General features: G+C 46.9%; 1 protein-coding gene and 1 pseudogene across 4 annotated transcripts in view; one reads left to right on the forward strand and one right to left on the reverse strand.

The window, feature by feature from the left end:
- ITCH (itchy E3 ubiquitin protein ligase) overlaps window positions 1-17,366 on the forward strand; it is a 156,095-nt gene that overhangs the window by 32,211 nt on the left and 106,518 nt on the right. For all 4 annotated transcript variants that reach the window (XM_063720616.1, XM_054542165.2, XM_024238866.3 and 1 more), the window contains one exon: window positions 16,532-16,673. In XM_063720616.1, the coding sequence (XP_063576686.1) occupies window positions 16,532-16,673 (142 nt within the window). The remainder of the gene's footprint in view (window positions 1-16,531; window positions 16,674-17,366) is intronic.
- On the reverse strand, window positions 5,665-6,293 carry LOC103888787 (cell division control protein 42 homolog; annotated as a pseudogene).

A 17,366-nucleotide genomic window follows, 5' to 3' on the forward strand; every position in this document is an offset into this window, starting at 1 on the left:
GATAGCCATTCTAGTGGGTGTGAAGTAGTATTTTACTCTGTGCCCGCGTGCACGTATGTTTTATCTATTTAATTTTGATTTTTTTTTCTTTTTGAAACCAGCTGACAGTCTGCTCTGTCACCCAGGCTGGAGTGTAGTGGTGCAGTCATGGCTGAGTGCAATCTCTAACTTCTGGGCTGAAGTGATCCTGCCCACCTCAGCCTTCTGAGTAGCTGAGACTACAGGCATGCACCACCCTACCCAGCTCCCTATTGTGGTTTTGGCTTGTACTCCTCTGATGGCTAATGATATTGTCTTTTCATGTGCTTATCGGTCATTTTTGTATCTTTTTTGGAGAAATGTCTGTTCACGTCCTTTGTTTGCTATTATAAATTAATACCTCTGTCGCTATTGTTAATTAATATCTCTGTCTTTATTTCTTCCTCTAATCATTTCATGTATCACTTTCAGATTAATGTTCTTAATATGCCATCCAATATGTTTCATTCCTGCTCAAACACCTTAGGTACTTCTCTTAGACTATGGTATAGAGTTTCTTTAGTATGAGCTAAGACCCTTCACCCTCTGTCTACATATGGTCTCTTTGTAGGTTTTTTGTTTTTTTTGTTTGTTTTTTTTTTGAGACAGAATCTCTGTCGCCCAGGCTGGAGTGCAGTGGTGCAATCTTGGCTCACTGCAACCTCTGCCTCCCAGGTTCAAGCAGTTCTCTGCCTCAGCCTCCCAAGTAGCTGGGGTTACAGGCGCCCGCCACCACGCCTGGCTAATTTTTGCATTTTTAATAGAGATGAGGTTTCACCATCTTGACCAGGCTGGTCTTGAACTCTTGACCTCGTGATCCACCCACCTCGGCCTCCCAAAGTGCAGGGATTACAGGCGTGAGCCACCCCACCCGGCCTGTCAGTCTTTATATGTGAACCATTTGTACTAGCTAGAATGAGTCACTGGATTTTCCTCAGACGTGTATGTATTTCTGTCACACAATGAAAACCTCAGTCTCTCTCCCTTTAATTTGATAGCATTTATTGATTATAGAACAATTATCATCCCCTGTATTTTAGTTTCAACTATGCCTGGCTTATAGCCTCTTCTGGATTATGAATAGGTTAGGTCACAGATCATATCTTATCATTATTATTTGCCTCCAAACCTAAAGGCGATTGAATATAAAAATAATACTGTCTTAAGGTAACCACATCATAGAATTTTTTTGGATTTCCTCCACTAACTCTGGTATCTTTCCTTAGCAGTATCTGTTTCTTAAAGAAAGATATTACTATTTCTTAGTTAAGGCCAGATTCCAATTTTTTTTCCCCACCCTCCATCCTCAATCTAGCTTGAGTAGCTGACTTATATCAGACCAGAATTCTTATGACTTCTTTTTGACAGCTTAAAGTTGAAAGCTTTTATTAGAACAGTCTTTTAAAACATTCTGTACTTTTTCAGATTACATAAATAATATACATTTTATTTTTTACTGATTTAAGATAATAGTAAATTATTCTCAGAGACAATGATTAATAGTTTTTTTCTTTGCATAAACTGTCTTATTTGCTATCATCATTATTGAATTTTTTTTTTTTTTTTACTGTGATGATAAACACTAATTGCACCTCAAAAAGTCATAATCTGTAGCCATCTCAGATTTTTTCTTTTTGAGATGGGGTCTCACCCTGTCGTCCGGGCTGGTGTGCAGTAGCGTGATCATGGCTCACTGCAACCTTGATCTCCCGGGGTCAGGTGAGCCTGCCACCTCAGCTTCCTGAGTAGCTGGAACTACAGGTGTGCGCCACCACACCCGGCTAATTTTTGTATTTTTTATAGGGATGGCGTTTTGCCCTGTTGCCCAGGCTGGTCTCAAACTCCTGGGCTCAGGTGATCCACCCACCTCAGCCTCCTAAACTGCTTGTATTAGAGGTGTGAGCCACCTCACTCAGCCCCATCTCAGATTTTTAAAATCTTGGGTCTAAAATATTCTTTTTCTTTTTTTTTTGAGACAGATTTTCCCTTTCATTGCCCAGGCTGGAGTGCAATGGCGTGATCTCGGCTCACCGCAACCTCCGCCTCCCGGATTCAAGCAATTCTCCTGCCTCAGCCTCCCAGATAGCTGGAATTACAGGCACCTGCCACTATGCCTGGCTAATTTTTGTATTTTTAGTAAAAACAGGTTTTCACCATGTTGGTCAGGCTGGTCTTGAACTCCTGACCTCAGGTGATCGACCCGCCTCTGCCTCCCAAAGTGCTGGGATTACAGGCATGAGCCACCGTGCCTGGCCTTAAATATTCTCTTTTTCATAAATTTTTTTCTCTTTCTTTTTCTTTTTTTTATTCATTGCTTGCTAATTGGGTCTAAATATTCTGAGAATGCTCAAGTATAGGGCAAAAAACAAACACACCATGAATAATGGATAATAGTTCAGCAAACATATTATTAGATATGAAACAGAGAACATAAGATAAAAGACAGAAGTGCCAAGTTTAATAGAATCAAATGCCCTTCATAATTCATTGAGTTACTTCTTTAGTTTTGATGCTAGAATGCTTAGAACTAAGTATTTTGCACAAATCTCCTTAATGACGTCGTGGGTTTTAATCTCTTAATGGGTCAGTTATAGTATTTGTTTTATTGTAAGCTGCCTCAGTGGCTTTCTAGAATCAAGGAAGGAATGAATATGCAAGTGTAAAAAATAAATGTCAGGCTGGGCGTGGTGGCTCTCACCTGTAATCCCAGCACTTTGGGAGTCCGAGGCGGGCGGATCACCTGAGGTTGGGAGTTCGAGACCAGCCTGAGCAACATGGAGAAACCCTGTCTCTAGTAAAAATACAAAATTAGCCGGGCATGGTGGCACATGCCTGTAATTCCAGCTACTTGGGGGGCTGAGGCAGGAGAATCGCTTGAACCCGGGAGGCGGAGATTGCGGTGAGCTGAGATCGTGCCATTACACTCCAACCTGGGCAACAACAGTGAAACTGTCTCAAAAAAATAAATAAATAAAATAAAAATAAACAAATGTCACCATGTATTGTAATGGCAAGAAGGGATAACTGGTCAGGAAAAAGAGATCAGTATTTGACTAGAGTCACTGGGAAAGAAGGTGGTGTTTGAAGGATTGCTGCTATTTATTTATTTATTTTAAGAGATAGGGTTGGCCGGGCATGGTGGCTCACGCCTGTAATCCCAGCACTTTGGGAGGCTGAGGTGGGCAGATCATCCGAGGTCAGGAGTTCAGGACAGCCTGGCCAACATGGTGAAATCCTGTTTCTACTAAAAAATACAAAAATTAGCCAGGTGTGGTCGCACGGACCTGTAATCCCAGCTACTTGGGAGGCTGAGGCAGGAGAATCACTTGAACCTGGGAGACGGAGGTTACAGTGAGCCAAGATCGCACCCCTACACTCCAGTGGCACAATCACGGCTCACTGCAGCCTTAACCTCCTGGGCTGAAGCCTCATCCTCTGTAGTGGCTAGGACTACAGGCGTGTACCACCCACCACACTTGACTAATTAAAAAAAATTGTGTGTGTGTTTTTTTTTTTTTTAAGGCGGAGTCTCGCTCTGTTGCCAGGCTGGAGTGCAGTGGCGCAATCTTGGCTCACTGCAACCTCTGACTCCCTGGTTCAAGCAATTCTTCTGCGTCAGCCTCCTGAGTAGCTGGGATTACAGGCACATGCCACCAAGCCCAGCTGATTTTTGTATTTTTAGTAGAGACGGAATTTTATCATGTTGGCCAAGATGGTCTCGATCTCCTGACCTCGTGATCTGCCCACCTCAGCCTCCCAAAGTGCTGGAATTATAGGCGTGAGCCACCGCGCCCGGTCAAAAAATTTTTTTTGTAGAGACAAGGTCTTGCTATGTTGCCCAGGATGGTCTTGAACTCCTGGCCTCAAGTGATGCTCCCAGCCTTTCCATAAGTGTTGGAATTATAGGCCTGAGCCACTTTCCCTGACCTAGGATTGCTGCTGTTTAAATGCAGGAAAGTAGAAAAGGACCCTTTGAGGAGACAGCATGAGCAAGACACATGAAAGAAGAGAGTACACAAAACTTGCCCTAATACCCATGAAAGCTCCTATAATAGGGGAGCCCTGAGAATGGGAATGGCTGTGTCTTTCAGGTGTGCCTTAAAAAAAAATTTATTGCTAAGGGAGATGGAGATGGGAAGTAATCAGTGTTTGTATCAAAGAGTGGTTAGGTTTGTGTTTTAGAAAGTTAGAAAGAGAAAAAAATTTCTTTTTTTTTTTTTTTTTTTTTGAGACAGTCTCGTTCGGTCGCCCAAGCTGGAGTGCAGTGGCGCGATCTCAGTTGACTGCAATCTCTGCCTACCATGCCCACCCCCTTACCTACTTATTTATTTATTTATTGAAACAGAGTCTTGCTCTGTCACCCAGGTTGGAGTGCAGTGACTTGATCTTGGCTCACTGCAACCTCTGCCTCCCAGGTTCAAGCGATTCTCATGCCTCAGCCTCCCCAGTAGCTGGGATTACAGGCATACACCACTGTGCCTGGCTCACTTTTTGTATTTTTAGTAGAGATGAGGCTTTACCATGTTGTCCAGGCTGGTCTCAAACTCCTGACCTCAAGTGATTCGCCCACCTCGGCCTCCCAAAGTTCTCGAATTACAGGCATGAGCATTGTTCCCAGCCAATTTTTAAATTTTTTATAAAGACACGTTCTCATTGTGTTGCCCAGGCTGGTCTTGGATGTTTTGAATCAGCTCTTCATTTCTTCTTATCATTTAGCCAGGGTCTTTACCTTGGATGTAAGTCTGTTTTCTTATGTCCTTCCTTGTCTTTATTTACCTGTTTCCCATTTAATTATGCCTTTATATAACCTCAGCTATTATACTCATCTGTGTCTTCTTTTTTTCTTTTTTTTGACCGGGAAATTTTTTTTTTAATTACAAGCTGAATCTATTTGTTCTGTTTCAAAGGTGCAGTACTTTTCTTCATTTATTAGTGGAAGAAGTTAAGAAATTAACTTTCCAAAAAAATCAGCAAATGGCAAACAAATGTCCTTGAAAGTCACAGTCACATATAGTGTCTCCTAGAAAAGAGGAGGGGTAAGACAGCCTCCACCTACTTTCACAAGTTTCATCAAATACTGGATCTACTCAAGGGTGGAGTAAAAGGGAACTAACTTTCTAAAAGGAGTATGTTATTAAATGAGGCATTTACTGTACTCCTTCCTAAAAGCCCCAGATGGGGAACATGTTTTCTCAACTAGATCTAGGAAGTAGACTGTGGAATCAATTGGTCCTCCTCACCTTAAGGGCCATCCACTGGTTAATGAATTAAAAAAAAAAAAAAAAAAAAGACTGAAAAACAAACCTCACACGCACTCCCCCCTAAAAAAGAGGAGGGGGAAAAAAAACCCACTAAGATGTCCCAGAGTGGAATCAGGGAGCAGCTTCAACAATTCCAATTAGTCTGTTACAGAGTCATCCACAAGCATGCCTTGCTTTAAAAATGTGTATATATATCTTGAAACAACAAAACAAACTAGTACTAATCACTTTTCTGACAATGTACAATTACTCAAAATTAACTAGTACTGGGCTAGGGATATGGGGGGGGGCAGCGCACAGCTATGGGCCTTGTCTCACATGAGTGCATGTGGGTAGGTGCAGTGCGTTTGTCATTATGGCAAAAACGAATTTTAATTTTTAAGCTTTAATTTGACTTAAACATTGGTTTTAGTATGATGCCGACACCAGCTATGCAAAAAGGGCTCTGGAGAGATGTTCCTAGCAGCACACGTATGCGGCTCTTCTTCGGTTCTGGAGGTTCCAGGGCAGCCAATATTGCTTCGTCAAATACATTCTTTAGGCCTTCCTTTGTGAGTGCAGAACACGCCATATACTTGACGGTCTTCAGGTCATGGGCCAGCTTTTCAGCAGTCTCTGGAGTGATAGGCTTCTGTTTGTTCTTGGCAAGTTTCTCAATAGTAGAGGGGTCATCTTTGAGATCAATTTGGGTCCCAACAAGCAACAAAGGAGTCTTTGGACAGTGGCACCCACTTTTCTTTCACATTTTCAAATGAAAATGGAGAGATGGAGAGACCACTGAAAAATAGACTAGGAATAATACATCTGTTTGTGGATAACTCAGCAGTCATAATCCCTCATAATCCTCTTGCTCTGCAGTATCAAAAAGTCCAAGAGTATATGGTTCTCCACCAGTCATAACTGTTATTGCATAGTTGTCAAAAACAGTTAGTTGGTACATATTCCGATGGAAATTTGTTGTGTTGTTTTACCAACAGCACCATCACCCACAACAACACACTTAATTGTCTGCATTGCTGAAATAGTTTTTTTTTTTTTTTTTTTTTTTTTTTTTTTTTTTTTTTTTTGTTTTATACACATATAATAAAACATCTATCCATACTTTAGGGTTGATAAATTTTCTTTTAGGTCTCAAATATTTTCAAAGATCCCATAACAGTTTGTAGGTTAGGCACCACACAAACAGTGCCTTCTGGATAAATATGGTCCTGACTCCCAACTTCAAAATAGCCTTGCACCTCTGCCTTTGATCCTAAATTTCCTAGTACTTCTAAAAATGTTCCATCAAGTATTCATCATCCTTTCCTTCCCTTGGATCTTCCCTCTCTCCCTGTACAATGGTTCCTTTCCCTTCAGCCTAAAAACATACTCAAGTTTCTCCCATCTAAAAACTAAAAACAATAAACTCTCTCTTCCTCCTTTTGCTATCACCCCCTCTCCTCCTTTCCCTAATTGGTCAAACTTCTTGAAACGAATCTAGCCTATTCTCAACGCCTTCACCCTCCCATTTACTCTTCAATCCAGCAAAATCAGGCATCTTGCCACACTACTCCATGAAAACCTCCCTTAATGCCACTAACAACCTGCCTTGCAGCCCGTATCTTCTTTGACCTCTCTGAGGCATCTGGTATCATTGAACACTTCCTCCATCTTGAAACTCTCCACCCCCACGTCCCCAGTGTCTGTGGCACTGCCTTTTTCTTTTTTTTTTTTTTTTTAAATTTCTGAAGTATTTATTGATCATTCTTGGGTGTTTCTCGGAGAGGGGGATATGGCAGGGTCATAGGATAATAGTGGAGAGAAGGTCAGGAGATAAACACATGAACAAAGGTCTCTGGTTTTCCTAGGCAGAGGACCCTGCGGCCTTCTGCAGTGTTTGTGCCCCTGAGTACTTGAGATTAGGGAGTGGTGATGACTCTTAAAGAGCATGCTGCCTTCAAGCATCTGTTTAACAAAGCACATCTTGCACCACCCTTAATCCATTTAACCCTGAGTTGACACAGCACATGTTTCAGAGAGCACGGGGCTGGGGGAAAGGCCATAGATCAACAGCATCCCAAGGCAGAAGAATTTCTCCTAGTCAGAACAAAATGGAGTCTCCTATGCCCACCCCTTTCTACACAGACACAGCAACAATCTGATCTCTCCTTCCTTTCCCCACACTTCCTCCCCTTCTCTTCAACAAAACCGCCATCGTCCTCATGGCCCGCTCCCGATGGTCGCTGTCTCTTCTGAGCTGTTGGGTACACCTCCCAGACAGGGCAGCCGGGCAGAGGCGCTCCTCACCTCCCAGACAGGGCGGCTGGGCAGAGGCGCCCCTCGCTTCCCAGACGGGGCCGCCCGGGCAGAGGCGCTCCTCTCCTCCCAGACGGGGCGGCCGGGCAGAGGCGCTCCTCACTTCCCCGACGGGGCCGCCCGGGCAGAGGCGCTCCTCGCTTCCCAGACGGGGCCGCCCGGGCAGAGGCGCTCCTCAGTTCCTCCCAGACCGGGTGGCAGCCGGGCAGAGGCGCTCCTCACCTCCCAGACGGGGCGGCCAGGCAGAGGCGCTCCTCACTTCCCCGACGGGGCGGCCGAGCAGAGGCGCTCCTCACTTCCCAGAGGGGGCGGCCGGGCAGAGGCGCTCCACACTTCCCCGACGGGGCGGCCGAGCAGAGGCGCTCCTCACTTCCCAGAGGGGGCGGCCGAGCAGAGGCGCTCCTCACTTCCCAGAGGGGGCGGCCGGGCAGAGGCGCTCCTCACTTCCCAGACGGGGCGGCCGGGCAGAGACGCTCCTCACTTCCTCCCAGATGGGGTGGCGGCCAGGCAGAGGCGCTCCTCACCTCCCAGACGGGGTGGCGGCCAGGCAGAGGCGCTCCTCACCTCCCAGACAGGGCGGCCGGGCAGAGGCGCTCCTCACTTCCCAGACTGGGCGGCCGGGCAGAGGCGCTCCTCACCTCCTAGACGGGGCGACCAGGCAGAGGCGCTCCTCACTTCCCAGACGGTGTGGCGGCTGGGCAGAGGTGCTCCTCCCTTCCCAGATGGGGCAGCCAGGCAGAGGCGCTCCTCACTTCCCAGACGGTGTGGCGGCCGGGCAGAGGTGCTCCTCCCTTCCCAGATGGGGCAGCCAGGCAGAGGCGCTCCTCACTTCCCAGACGGTGTGGCGGCCGGGCAGAGGTGCTCCTCCCTTCCCAGATGGGGCAGCCAGGCAGAGGCGCTCCTCACTTCCTCCCAGACGGGGTGGCGGCCAGGCAGAGGCGCTCCTCACTTCCCAGAGGGGGCGGCCGGGCAGAGGTGCTCCTCACTTCCTCCCAGACGGGGTGGCAGCCGGGCAGAGGCACTCCTCACCTCCCAGACGGGGCGGCCGGGCAGAGGTGCTCCTCATCTCCCAGACGGGGCGGCCGGGCAGAGGTGCTCCTCATCTCCCAGACGGGGCAGCCGGGCAGAGGTGCTCCTCACTTCCTCCCAGACGGGGTGACGGCCGGGCAGAGGCACTCCTCACCTCCCAGACGGGGCGGCCGGGCAGAGGCGCTCCTCACCTCCCAGACGGAGTGGTCAGGCAGAGGCGCTCCTCACTTCCCATATGGGGTGGCGGCCGGGCAGAGGCGCTCCTCACTTCCCAGATGGGGCAGCCGGGCAGAGGTGCTCCTCACTTCCTCCCAGACGGGGTGGCAGCTGGGCAGAGGCGCTCCTCACCTCCCAGACGGGGTGGCCGGGCAGAGGCGCTCCTCCCTTCCCAGACGGAGTGGCCAGGCAGAGGCGCTCCTCACCTCCCAGAGTGGGCGGCCGGGCAGAGGTGCTCCTCATTTCCTCCCAGACGGGGTGGCGGCCAGGCAGAGGCGCTCCTCACCTCCCAGACGGGGCGGCCGGGCAGAGGCACTCCTCACCTCCCAGAGTGGGCGGCCGGGCAGAGGCGCTCCTCACTTCCCAGAGTGGGCGGCCGGGCAGAGGCGCTCCTCACTTCCCAGAGTGGGCGGCCGGGCAGAGGCGCTCCTCACTTCCCATAGGGGGTGGCAGCCGGGCAGAGGCGCTCCTCACTTCCCAGATGGGGCAGCTGGGCAGAGGTGCTCCTCACTTCCTCCCAGACGGGGTGGCGGCCAGGCAGAGGCGCTCCTCACCTCCCAGACGGGGCGGCCGGGCAGAGGCACTCCTCACTTCCCAGACGGGGCGGCTGGGCAGAGGCGCTCCTCACCTCCCAGAAGGGGCGGCTGGGCAGAGGCGCTCCTCACTTCCCATATGGGGTGGCAGCCAGGCAGAGGCTCTCCTCACTTCCCAGACGGGGTGGCGGCCAGGCAGAGGCGCTCCTCACTTCCCAGATAGGGCAACAGGGCAGAGGCGCTCCTCACTTCCTCCCAGACGGGGCGGCCGGGCAGAGGTGCTCCTCATCTCCCAGACGGGGCAGCCGGGCAGAGGCGCTCCTCACTTCCTCCCAGACGGGGTGGCAGCCGGGCAGAGGCGCTCCTCACATCCCAGATGATGGGCGGCCGGGCAGAGGCGCTCCTCACTTCCCAGATAGGGCGGCCGGGCAGAGGGGCTCCTCACATCCCAGACGATGGGCGGCCAGGCAGAGAGGCTCCTCACTTCCTAGACGGGGTGGCGGTGGGGCAGAGGCTGTAATCTTAGCACTTTAAGAGGCCGAGGCTGGTAGGTGGAGGTTGCAGAGAGCCGAGATCACGCCAGTGCACTCCAGCCTGAGCACCATTGGGCATTGAGTTAGCGAGACTCCGTCTGCAATCCCAGCACCTCGGGAGGCCGAGGCAGGCAGATCACTCGAGGCCAGGAGCTGGAGACCAGCCCGGTCAACACGGCGAAACCCCGTCTCCACCAAAAATACAAAAACCATTCAGGCGTGGCGGCGCGCGCCTGCAATCCCAGGCACTCGGCAGGCCAAGGCAGGAGAGTCACAGGAGCCCGAGGCAGGAAGGTTGCAGCAAGCCGAGATCCCGGCAGTACAGTCCAGCTTCGGCAACAGAGGGAGACCGAAAAAAGAAGGAGAGGGAGACCGAAAAAGAGGGGAGAGGGAGAGGGAGAGGGAGAGGGAGAGGGAGAGGGAGAGGGAGAGGGAGAGGGAGAGGGAGAGGGAGAGGGAGAGGGAGAGGGAGAGGGAGAGGGAGAGGGAGAGGGAGAGGGAGAGGGAGAGGGAGAGGGAGAGGGAGAGGGAGAGGGAGAGGGAGAGGGAGAGGGAGAGGGAGAGGGAGAGGGAGAGGGAGAGGGAGAGGGAGAGGGAGAGGGAGAGGGAGAGGGAGAGGGAGAGGGAGAGGGAGAGGGAGAGGGAGAGGGAGAGGGAGAGGGAGAGGGAGAGGGAGAGGGAGAGGGAGAGGGAGAGGGAGAGGGAGAGGGAGAGGGAGAGGGAGAGGGAGAGGGAGAGGGAGAGGGAGAGGGAGAGGGAGAGGGAGAGGGAGAGGGAGAGGGAGAGGGAGAGGGAGAGGGAGAGGGAGAGGGAGAGGGAGAGGGAGAGGGAGAGGGAGAGGGAGAGGGAGAGGGAGAGGGAGAGGGAGAGGCGCTGAAATAGTTTTGTATCCATTTAAATATTTGAAATCTGATGTTGACCTCAGCTTCTCCACCGGGGTGTTGGCTCATCTGTGTTTTTTATTTGATATCTGTTGTATGCTAGCATTGGGCAAAATAAGGAAACTTTGGTATTTGCTAGAAATTTCTTATATTCTCGTCTTTACTCCAAATTAAGAAAGAAATGTCATCTTGATTTTGGTTATTATTAATCGTAATTAAATAGTACTGCATTTCCCAAATTTATTACAGTGCGTATATTTAGCTCTGATTGTTCAGGGACCAAAAAGATCCCTTATACTTATGTTTTTTTTTTTATTCCTTTAACAGTCCAGCAAACTAAGAATTTTATACTTGTGATTTAGAGTTTAGTTCTCCACAGGCAGGGCAGAGTTCTTCGAGGTAGCTGTTGCTCAACTGGATTGATCTCTTACCTGGTTCATTATTCTGCTTATTTATTTAGTTTTGGCACTGTTTTTTGTTGTACCTTGTTCTCTGTAGCTTATCCAAAATAGGCTGGATAAGCTACGGATCCATTCTTCTTTTGTATTTGTATTGTAAAATGTTTATGTTGTATGAGAGAGATACACTGAAGAACTGAAATCAGTTCAAAGCACTGACCTTCAGAACAGAAGGATCAGAGGAACATTAGTTTAAGCCATGAAAACTATTTGCATTAGTGTGTGGGTATGTGTGAGAGAGCGAGCACATGCATGGGAGAGTGAGATAGCCAGCAAGTGATTATAATAAAGCAGAGAGACAGAGACTAGAAAGCAGGGAAACTTTTGTTTTCTACCATGACTAATAATCATTTGGTTCAACGTATGTATTAAATACCTCTCAGATTAAATCCCAGAGTGCTCCAGAAATTGTAAAGATTGGCTATATCTGTGCAATCCAGAGGCTTACAGGGTGAGTTAAACGAGTAAAAACTAGTAAGACAAAATGAAAAGCTGATGGAGCCATACGTAAATATGGAAATACTCTGGAAGCATGGAGGTGGAAATAATTCAACTTCTTAGGATTAAAGAAGCCTTCAATCAAAGAGAAGGGGGACGTTTGTCTCTCAAGAAATAGAATTTTAATGGGTATAAAAGAAAAAAGGATCATTCTGAGTAGAGGGAGCAGCATGTTTAGAGGAATGAAAGTACATGGCCCATGTGAGGAACAGCAAATAACTAAGGGTGCCTAGAATATAGAGCTTTGGTAAGATTTGTTTTAGTAGAAGGCTGGAAGGATAAGTTATAGCTGCATACTAAGCAAGGTAAAATGCCTCATAAGAGTTTAAACTTCATTTTTCAGGCAATAAAGAATCATTTAACTAATGACATGATCACATCTATTTTAGGAAAATAATTCTGGTGGCTGTGAGGGGTTGGATTGGAGAAGTGATAGTAAAAACAGTTATTTAGAGGCCTCTCATAGTAGCCCAGGTGTCAGATGAGACTGACATTTTTCTGGTCCTTTTTCTTCCAGTTTATAATGTATAGTTTTTTATTTTTTGTTTAATTTACTATTGGACTTCAGTTTTCAGGAAGTAGTACATTGATTTATTTTATATTTGTAATATTATGACTATAACACAAGGTTTTGTTCAATCTAGACTTTGAGATTTGAATACTGAAATAATTTCTCCTGTCCAGGTTTTGCAATGTGACCCTTGGGCAAATTTTTAAATTCCACAGAGCTTCTGTCTTTTTTTTTTTTTTTGAGACGGAGTTTCACTCTTGTCACCCAGGCTGGAGTGCAATGGCGTGATCTCAGCTCACTACAACCTCTGCCTCCCGGGTTCCAGTGATTCTCCTGCCTCAGCCTCCTGAGTAGCTGGGATTACAGGCATACGCCACCACACCTGGCTAATTTTTGTATTTTTAGTAGAGACAGGGTTTCACCATGTTTGTCAAGCTGGCTCCTGACCTCAGTTGATCCTTTTGACTGAGACTTCCAAAGTGCTGGGATTACAGGCGTGAGCCGCCACGTTCGGCCGCTTCTCTTTTTATGTGTAAAAATTAGGACAGTAATACCTGTTTCGCAGAATAGGTATTGATATTGAAATGACATTTACGTGCAGGCACATGGTAAATACTAACAACTGGTGCCCCTCTGCCCCCATGTAAAGTTTGTTAGGCCGGGCCTGGTGGCTCATGCCTGTAATTCCACCACTTTGGTAGGCCTAGGTAAGTGGATCTCTTGAGCCCAGGAGTACAAGACCAACTTGGGCAACATGGCAAAAGCTTGTCTCTACCAGAAAAAAATACAAAAATTTCCTGGATGTGGTGGCACGCACCTGTAGTCCCAGCCACTTGGGAGGCTGAGGTGGGAGGATGGCTTGAGCCCAGGAGGTAGAGGTGGTTGCAGTGACCTGAGATTGTGCCACTATTCTCCAGCCTGGGTGACAGAACCAGACCCTGTCTCAAAAAAAAAAAAAAAAAAAAGAAAGAAAGGTTTCAGTGGGGTTTGGTAGGATTATGTAGCAAAATTGCTACATATAGGCGCATGCCTATAACTCCAGCTGCTTTGGAGGCTGAGGCAGGAGAATCGCTTGAACCTGGCAGGCGGAGGTTGCAATGAGCTAAGATTGAGCCATTGCACTCCAGCCTGGGCAACAAGAGCGAAACTCCGTCTCAAAAAAAAAAAAAAAAAAAAGTTTGAATCCTAGAAAGCCCCAACAGGGGCAGATCATTTCCTTCCTGTCAGCCCTGCGTTGCTCTTTGTTCTAGGTTTAATCAGTTTCAGAGTGCCAAAAGAGGCCCTGAAATATAATCAGTGTATGTATAATTGTTTGGGCTATTTCACCTTTTCTTAGACCAGAAATGTATTAAAAGTAGAAATTTTATGTTTTTCTGTGTAATCCTGTGATTAAATTTGGCTCTATATTAAGCACTAGAGCTTTAATAGTACTTTTTTTTTAATTTTTTATTTTTTAATAGAGATGAGGTCTCACTGTGTTGTCCAGGCTGGTCTTAAACTCCTGGGCTCAAGTGATCCTCCCGCCTGGGTCTCCCAAAGTGCTGGTATTACGTGCCCGGCCTATTACATTTTAATCAGAGAGAGCTCTGGTCCCCACTTGAATATTTTTTATTCTGAAAAAGACTTTCTATTTCATGTTTCCACTTAGATGTCTCAGCATCTGGCATCTGAAACAACCTTTTTTTTTTTTTTTTTTTTTTTTTTTTGAGACACAGTTTTGCTCTGTTGCCCAGGCTGGATTGCAGTGATGCAGTCACAGCTCACTGCAGCCTTGACCTCCCAGGCTCAAGCGATCCTCCTGCCTCAGTCTTCCCCCAGCAGCTGGGACTACAGGTGCACACCATCATGCCTGGCTAATTTTTAAAATTATCTTTTGTAGAGACGGGGGTCTCACTATGTTGACCAGGCTTTGTTCAAACTCCTGGGCCTCAAGTGATCTTCCTGCCTCAGCCTCCCAAAGTGCTGGGATTACAAGTGTGAACCACCATGCTTGATCTTGTCTATTTGTCTAGCCTTCTCTTGCAACTCTTCTTTTTCTTCAGTCAGTCATTCTGTGGCTAGCTTGAATGCCAGCAAAAAGGCACATAAGCCTAAAAGGATGGAAGTATTTGATATATATAAAGTCAGAGTTTCAGGGCCACCACCTGGGACTATGCCTGCTTAGATACCCAGACTTCAGACTATATATTAAGCTGCTGCTTCCTTTTTTTTTTTTTTTTGAGATGGAGTCTTGCTCTGTCACCCAGGCTGGAGTGCAGTGGTGCAATCTCAGCTCACTGCAAGCTCCACCTCCCAGGTTCACACCATTCTCCTGCCTCAGCCTCCCGAGTAGCTGGGACTACAGGCGCCCACCACCACGCCCGGCTAATTTTTTGTATTTTTAGTAGAGACAGGGTTTCACCATGTTAGCCAGGATGGTCTCGATCTCCTGACCTCGTGATCCGCCCGTCTCAGCCTCCCAAAGTGCTGGGATTATAGGCGTGAGCCACTGCACCTGGCTATATTAAGCTTCTTAAGTAGCTACTATATAAACTCCTGACAACTCCAAGGGTTCCTTAACTTTGATGAGCATTGGCATTCTCTGAACTTTGCTGCTGGAGTAGATAACCTGGGTGGTGGAGTACTTCCTTGGTTGTAGTTACCTCATCTATGAGGGAGCAATGAGTTGCCACCTGTGGAAATCATGGGGTGCTCTGCTAAATTTCTACTTATTATACCCTCTAAGGGGCTTGGACAAAGCTATTTTATGGCAAAGGTAACTAAAGGGTGAAGGCTAAGGAGTTTGTATCTCAAGATGCATAACATAGGAAGCTCTTGCTTAGATAATATGAGATGTTAAAAAAAATCTTAGTTTATAGTTCTTATTCTTCCATTGGCTTTCCAACACACAGAATAAAATCTAAATTATTATTATTATTATTATTTTTGATACGTAGTCTCACTCTGTCGCCCAGGCTGGAGTGCAGTGGCATAATCTCGGCTCACTGCAATCTCCACCTCCCGGGTTCAAGCAGTTCTCCTGCCTCAGCCTCCTGAGTAGCTGGGATTACAGGTGCCCACCACCACACCTGGCTAATTTTTGAATTTTTTTAGTAGAGACGAGTTTCGCCATGTTGGCCAGGCTGGTCTTAAACTCATGACCTCAGGTGATCCACCCGCCTCAACCTCCCAAAGTGCTGGGATTACAGGTGTGAGCCACTGTGCCCAGCTGCAAATTCTTTATCTTGGCTTATAAAGCTCCCATAGAAAGCTTATCTCCCTTCATTTACCATTCCTTCCTGTGCTTGCTATACTTTCCCTCAGATACGCCATACTCATTTGCCTCTGTCTGGAATGCTGTCTTATTCCCACCTCCAGTCTTCACATGGCTGGCTCCTTGTCATTTGGATGGTTGCTTAAAAGTCTTCTCAAAGGCCTTCCTTACTACCAAGTCATGTTCTGTCACATCAGCCTGTTTTTCATCATAAATACTTTAATTAGAATATAATCTCCTTGAAAGCCAGATCCTTTTGTTTACTGTTAATTGCTTTAGGGACAGAGTTTAGAGCAGTATCTGACACATGGTAGGCATTCAGATGTTTGTTGACCATGTTTGTCAATGCATACATTTTGTTTGTTTTGAGATATGGTCTCGCTGTGCTGCCCAGGCAGGTCTTAAACTCTTAGGCTCAAGCAGTCCTCCTGCCTCAGCCACCTGAGAGCTGAGATTACAGGTGCAAGCCACCCTGCCCAGCCATATGTGTACTTTTTAAATTCTTCCTCCTGTTGCCCAAGCTGTTGCACAATCATAGCTCATTGAAGACTTGACCTCCTGGACTCAAGTGATTCTCCTACCTCAGCCTCCCAAGCAGCTGGGACTATTGGCACACGCCACTATGCCCAGCTAATTTTTTTGATTTTTAGGAGAGATGAGGTCTCGCTATGTTTTCCAGATTGGTCTTGAACTACTGAGCTTAGGCAGTCCTCTTGCCTCAGCCTCCCAAAGTTCTGGGATTAGAGGTGTAAGCCGCTGCACCTGGCCCATATGTGTACTTTTTAATTGATCTGAGTTCTGGACTTTTGATACCATGGAATTCTACTGATGGGAATTTGGGTTGATGGTACGGGGAACCTCTATATTTATTTACTAGGATGGGAGGAAGTAGAAAGGTTATGAGTGAATAAAATTGGTAAGTATTTTAGAGCAAAACTGCTTCTCTGAGTAAATTTAGTAAATCTGCCTAATTATGAAGTTAAATTGATTTCATGCATGAATTAACATCTCAACTACTGAAATGTTTTTCATTTCTTTTACATAGTCATCTCAGCAAAACTTAAGGAAAATAAGAAGAATTGGTTTGGACCAAGTCCTTACGTAGAGGTCACAGTAGATGGACAGTCAAAGAAGACAGAAAAATGCAACAACACGAACAGTCCCAAGTGGAAGCAATCCCTTACAGTGTAAGTTTGGAAGTATTTTTCTATAGTATGTTTTGTTTAGTAGATGATTGGAAATACAATAAAAAAAAATGTTTCTCACTTTGGTTTTTTTTTTTTTGTTCCTCCTTTCTCTCTTCTTTTTTTTTTTTTTTTCTTTTTCCTAGGACTCCTTCTGGTCTGCTTTTTTGTTTCTCTTTAGATAGCTGTTTTTATAGTCACTCCCTTTCTTTACCTTCTCTAGTTTAGTTGGTGATGATATTGCTCTTGTCACTGAACAATAGCTGAAGAGAGCCCATGGTCACGGACCTAAAAAGATTTCTGGCAGCACTTTCATTAACTTCGGGTTGAATTAAGGGATTATGAGTACTTCCCCCCCTCCTCTGTTTTTTAACTTAATTTTTAAAAATAGTGGTTTAGTTAGTTTTTTCTTTGTTTTATTTTGAGATAGGGTCTCACCCTGTCACCCAAGCTGAATTATAGTGGCACTGTCATAGCTCACAGCAGTCTTGAACTCCTGTCCTCAAGAGATCCTCCTGCCTCAGCCTCCCAAGTAGCTGGGACCACAGGCATGCATCACTGTGCCTGGCCAGTTTTTAGTATTTTAAATTACGGTGCCAGTTATACTATACTTATTTATTTTTTGAATGAGATGGGGTCTTGCTATGTTGTCCAGAGTGCTCTCAACCTTCCCGACTCAAGCAGTCTTCCCATCTC

The sequence above is a fragment of the Pongo abelii genome, chromosome 21 (genome assembly GCF_028885655.2).
Source record: "Pongo abelii isolate AG06213 chromosome 21, NHGRI_mPonAbe1-v2.0_pri, whole genome shotgun sequence".
Lineage (NCBI taxonomy): Eukaryota > Metazoa > Chordata > Mammalia > Primates > Hominidae > Pongo > Pongo abelii.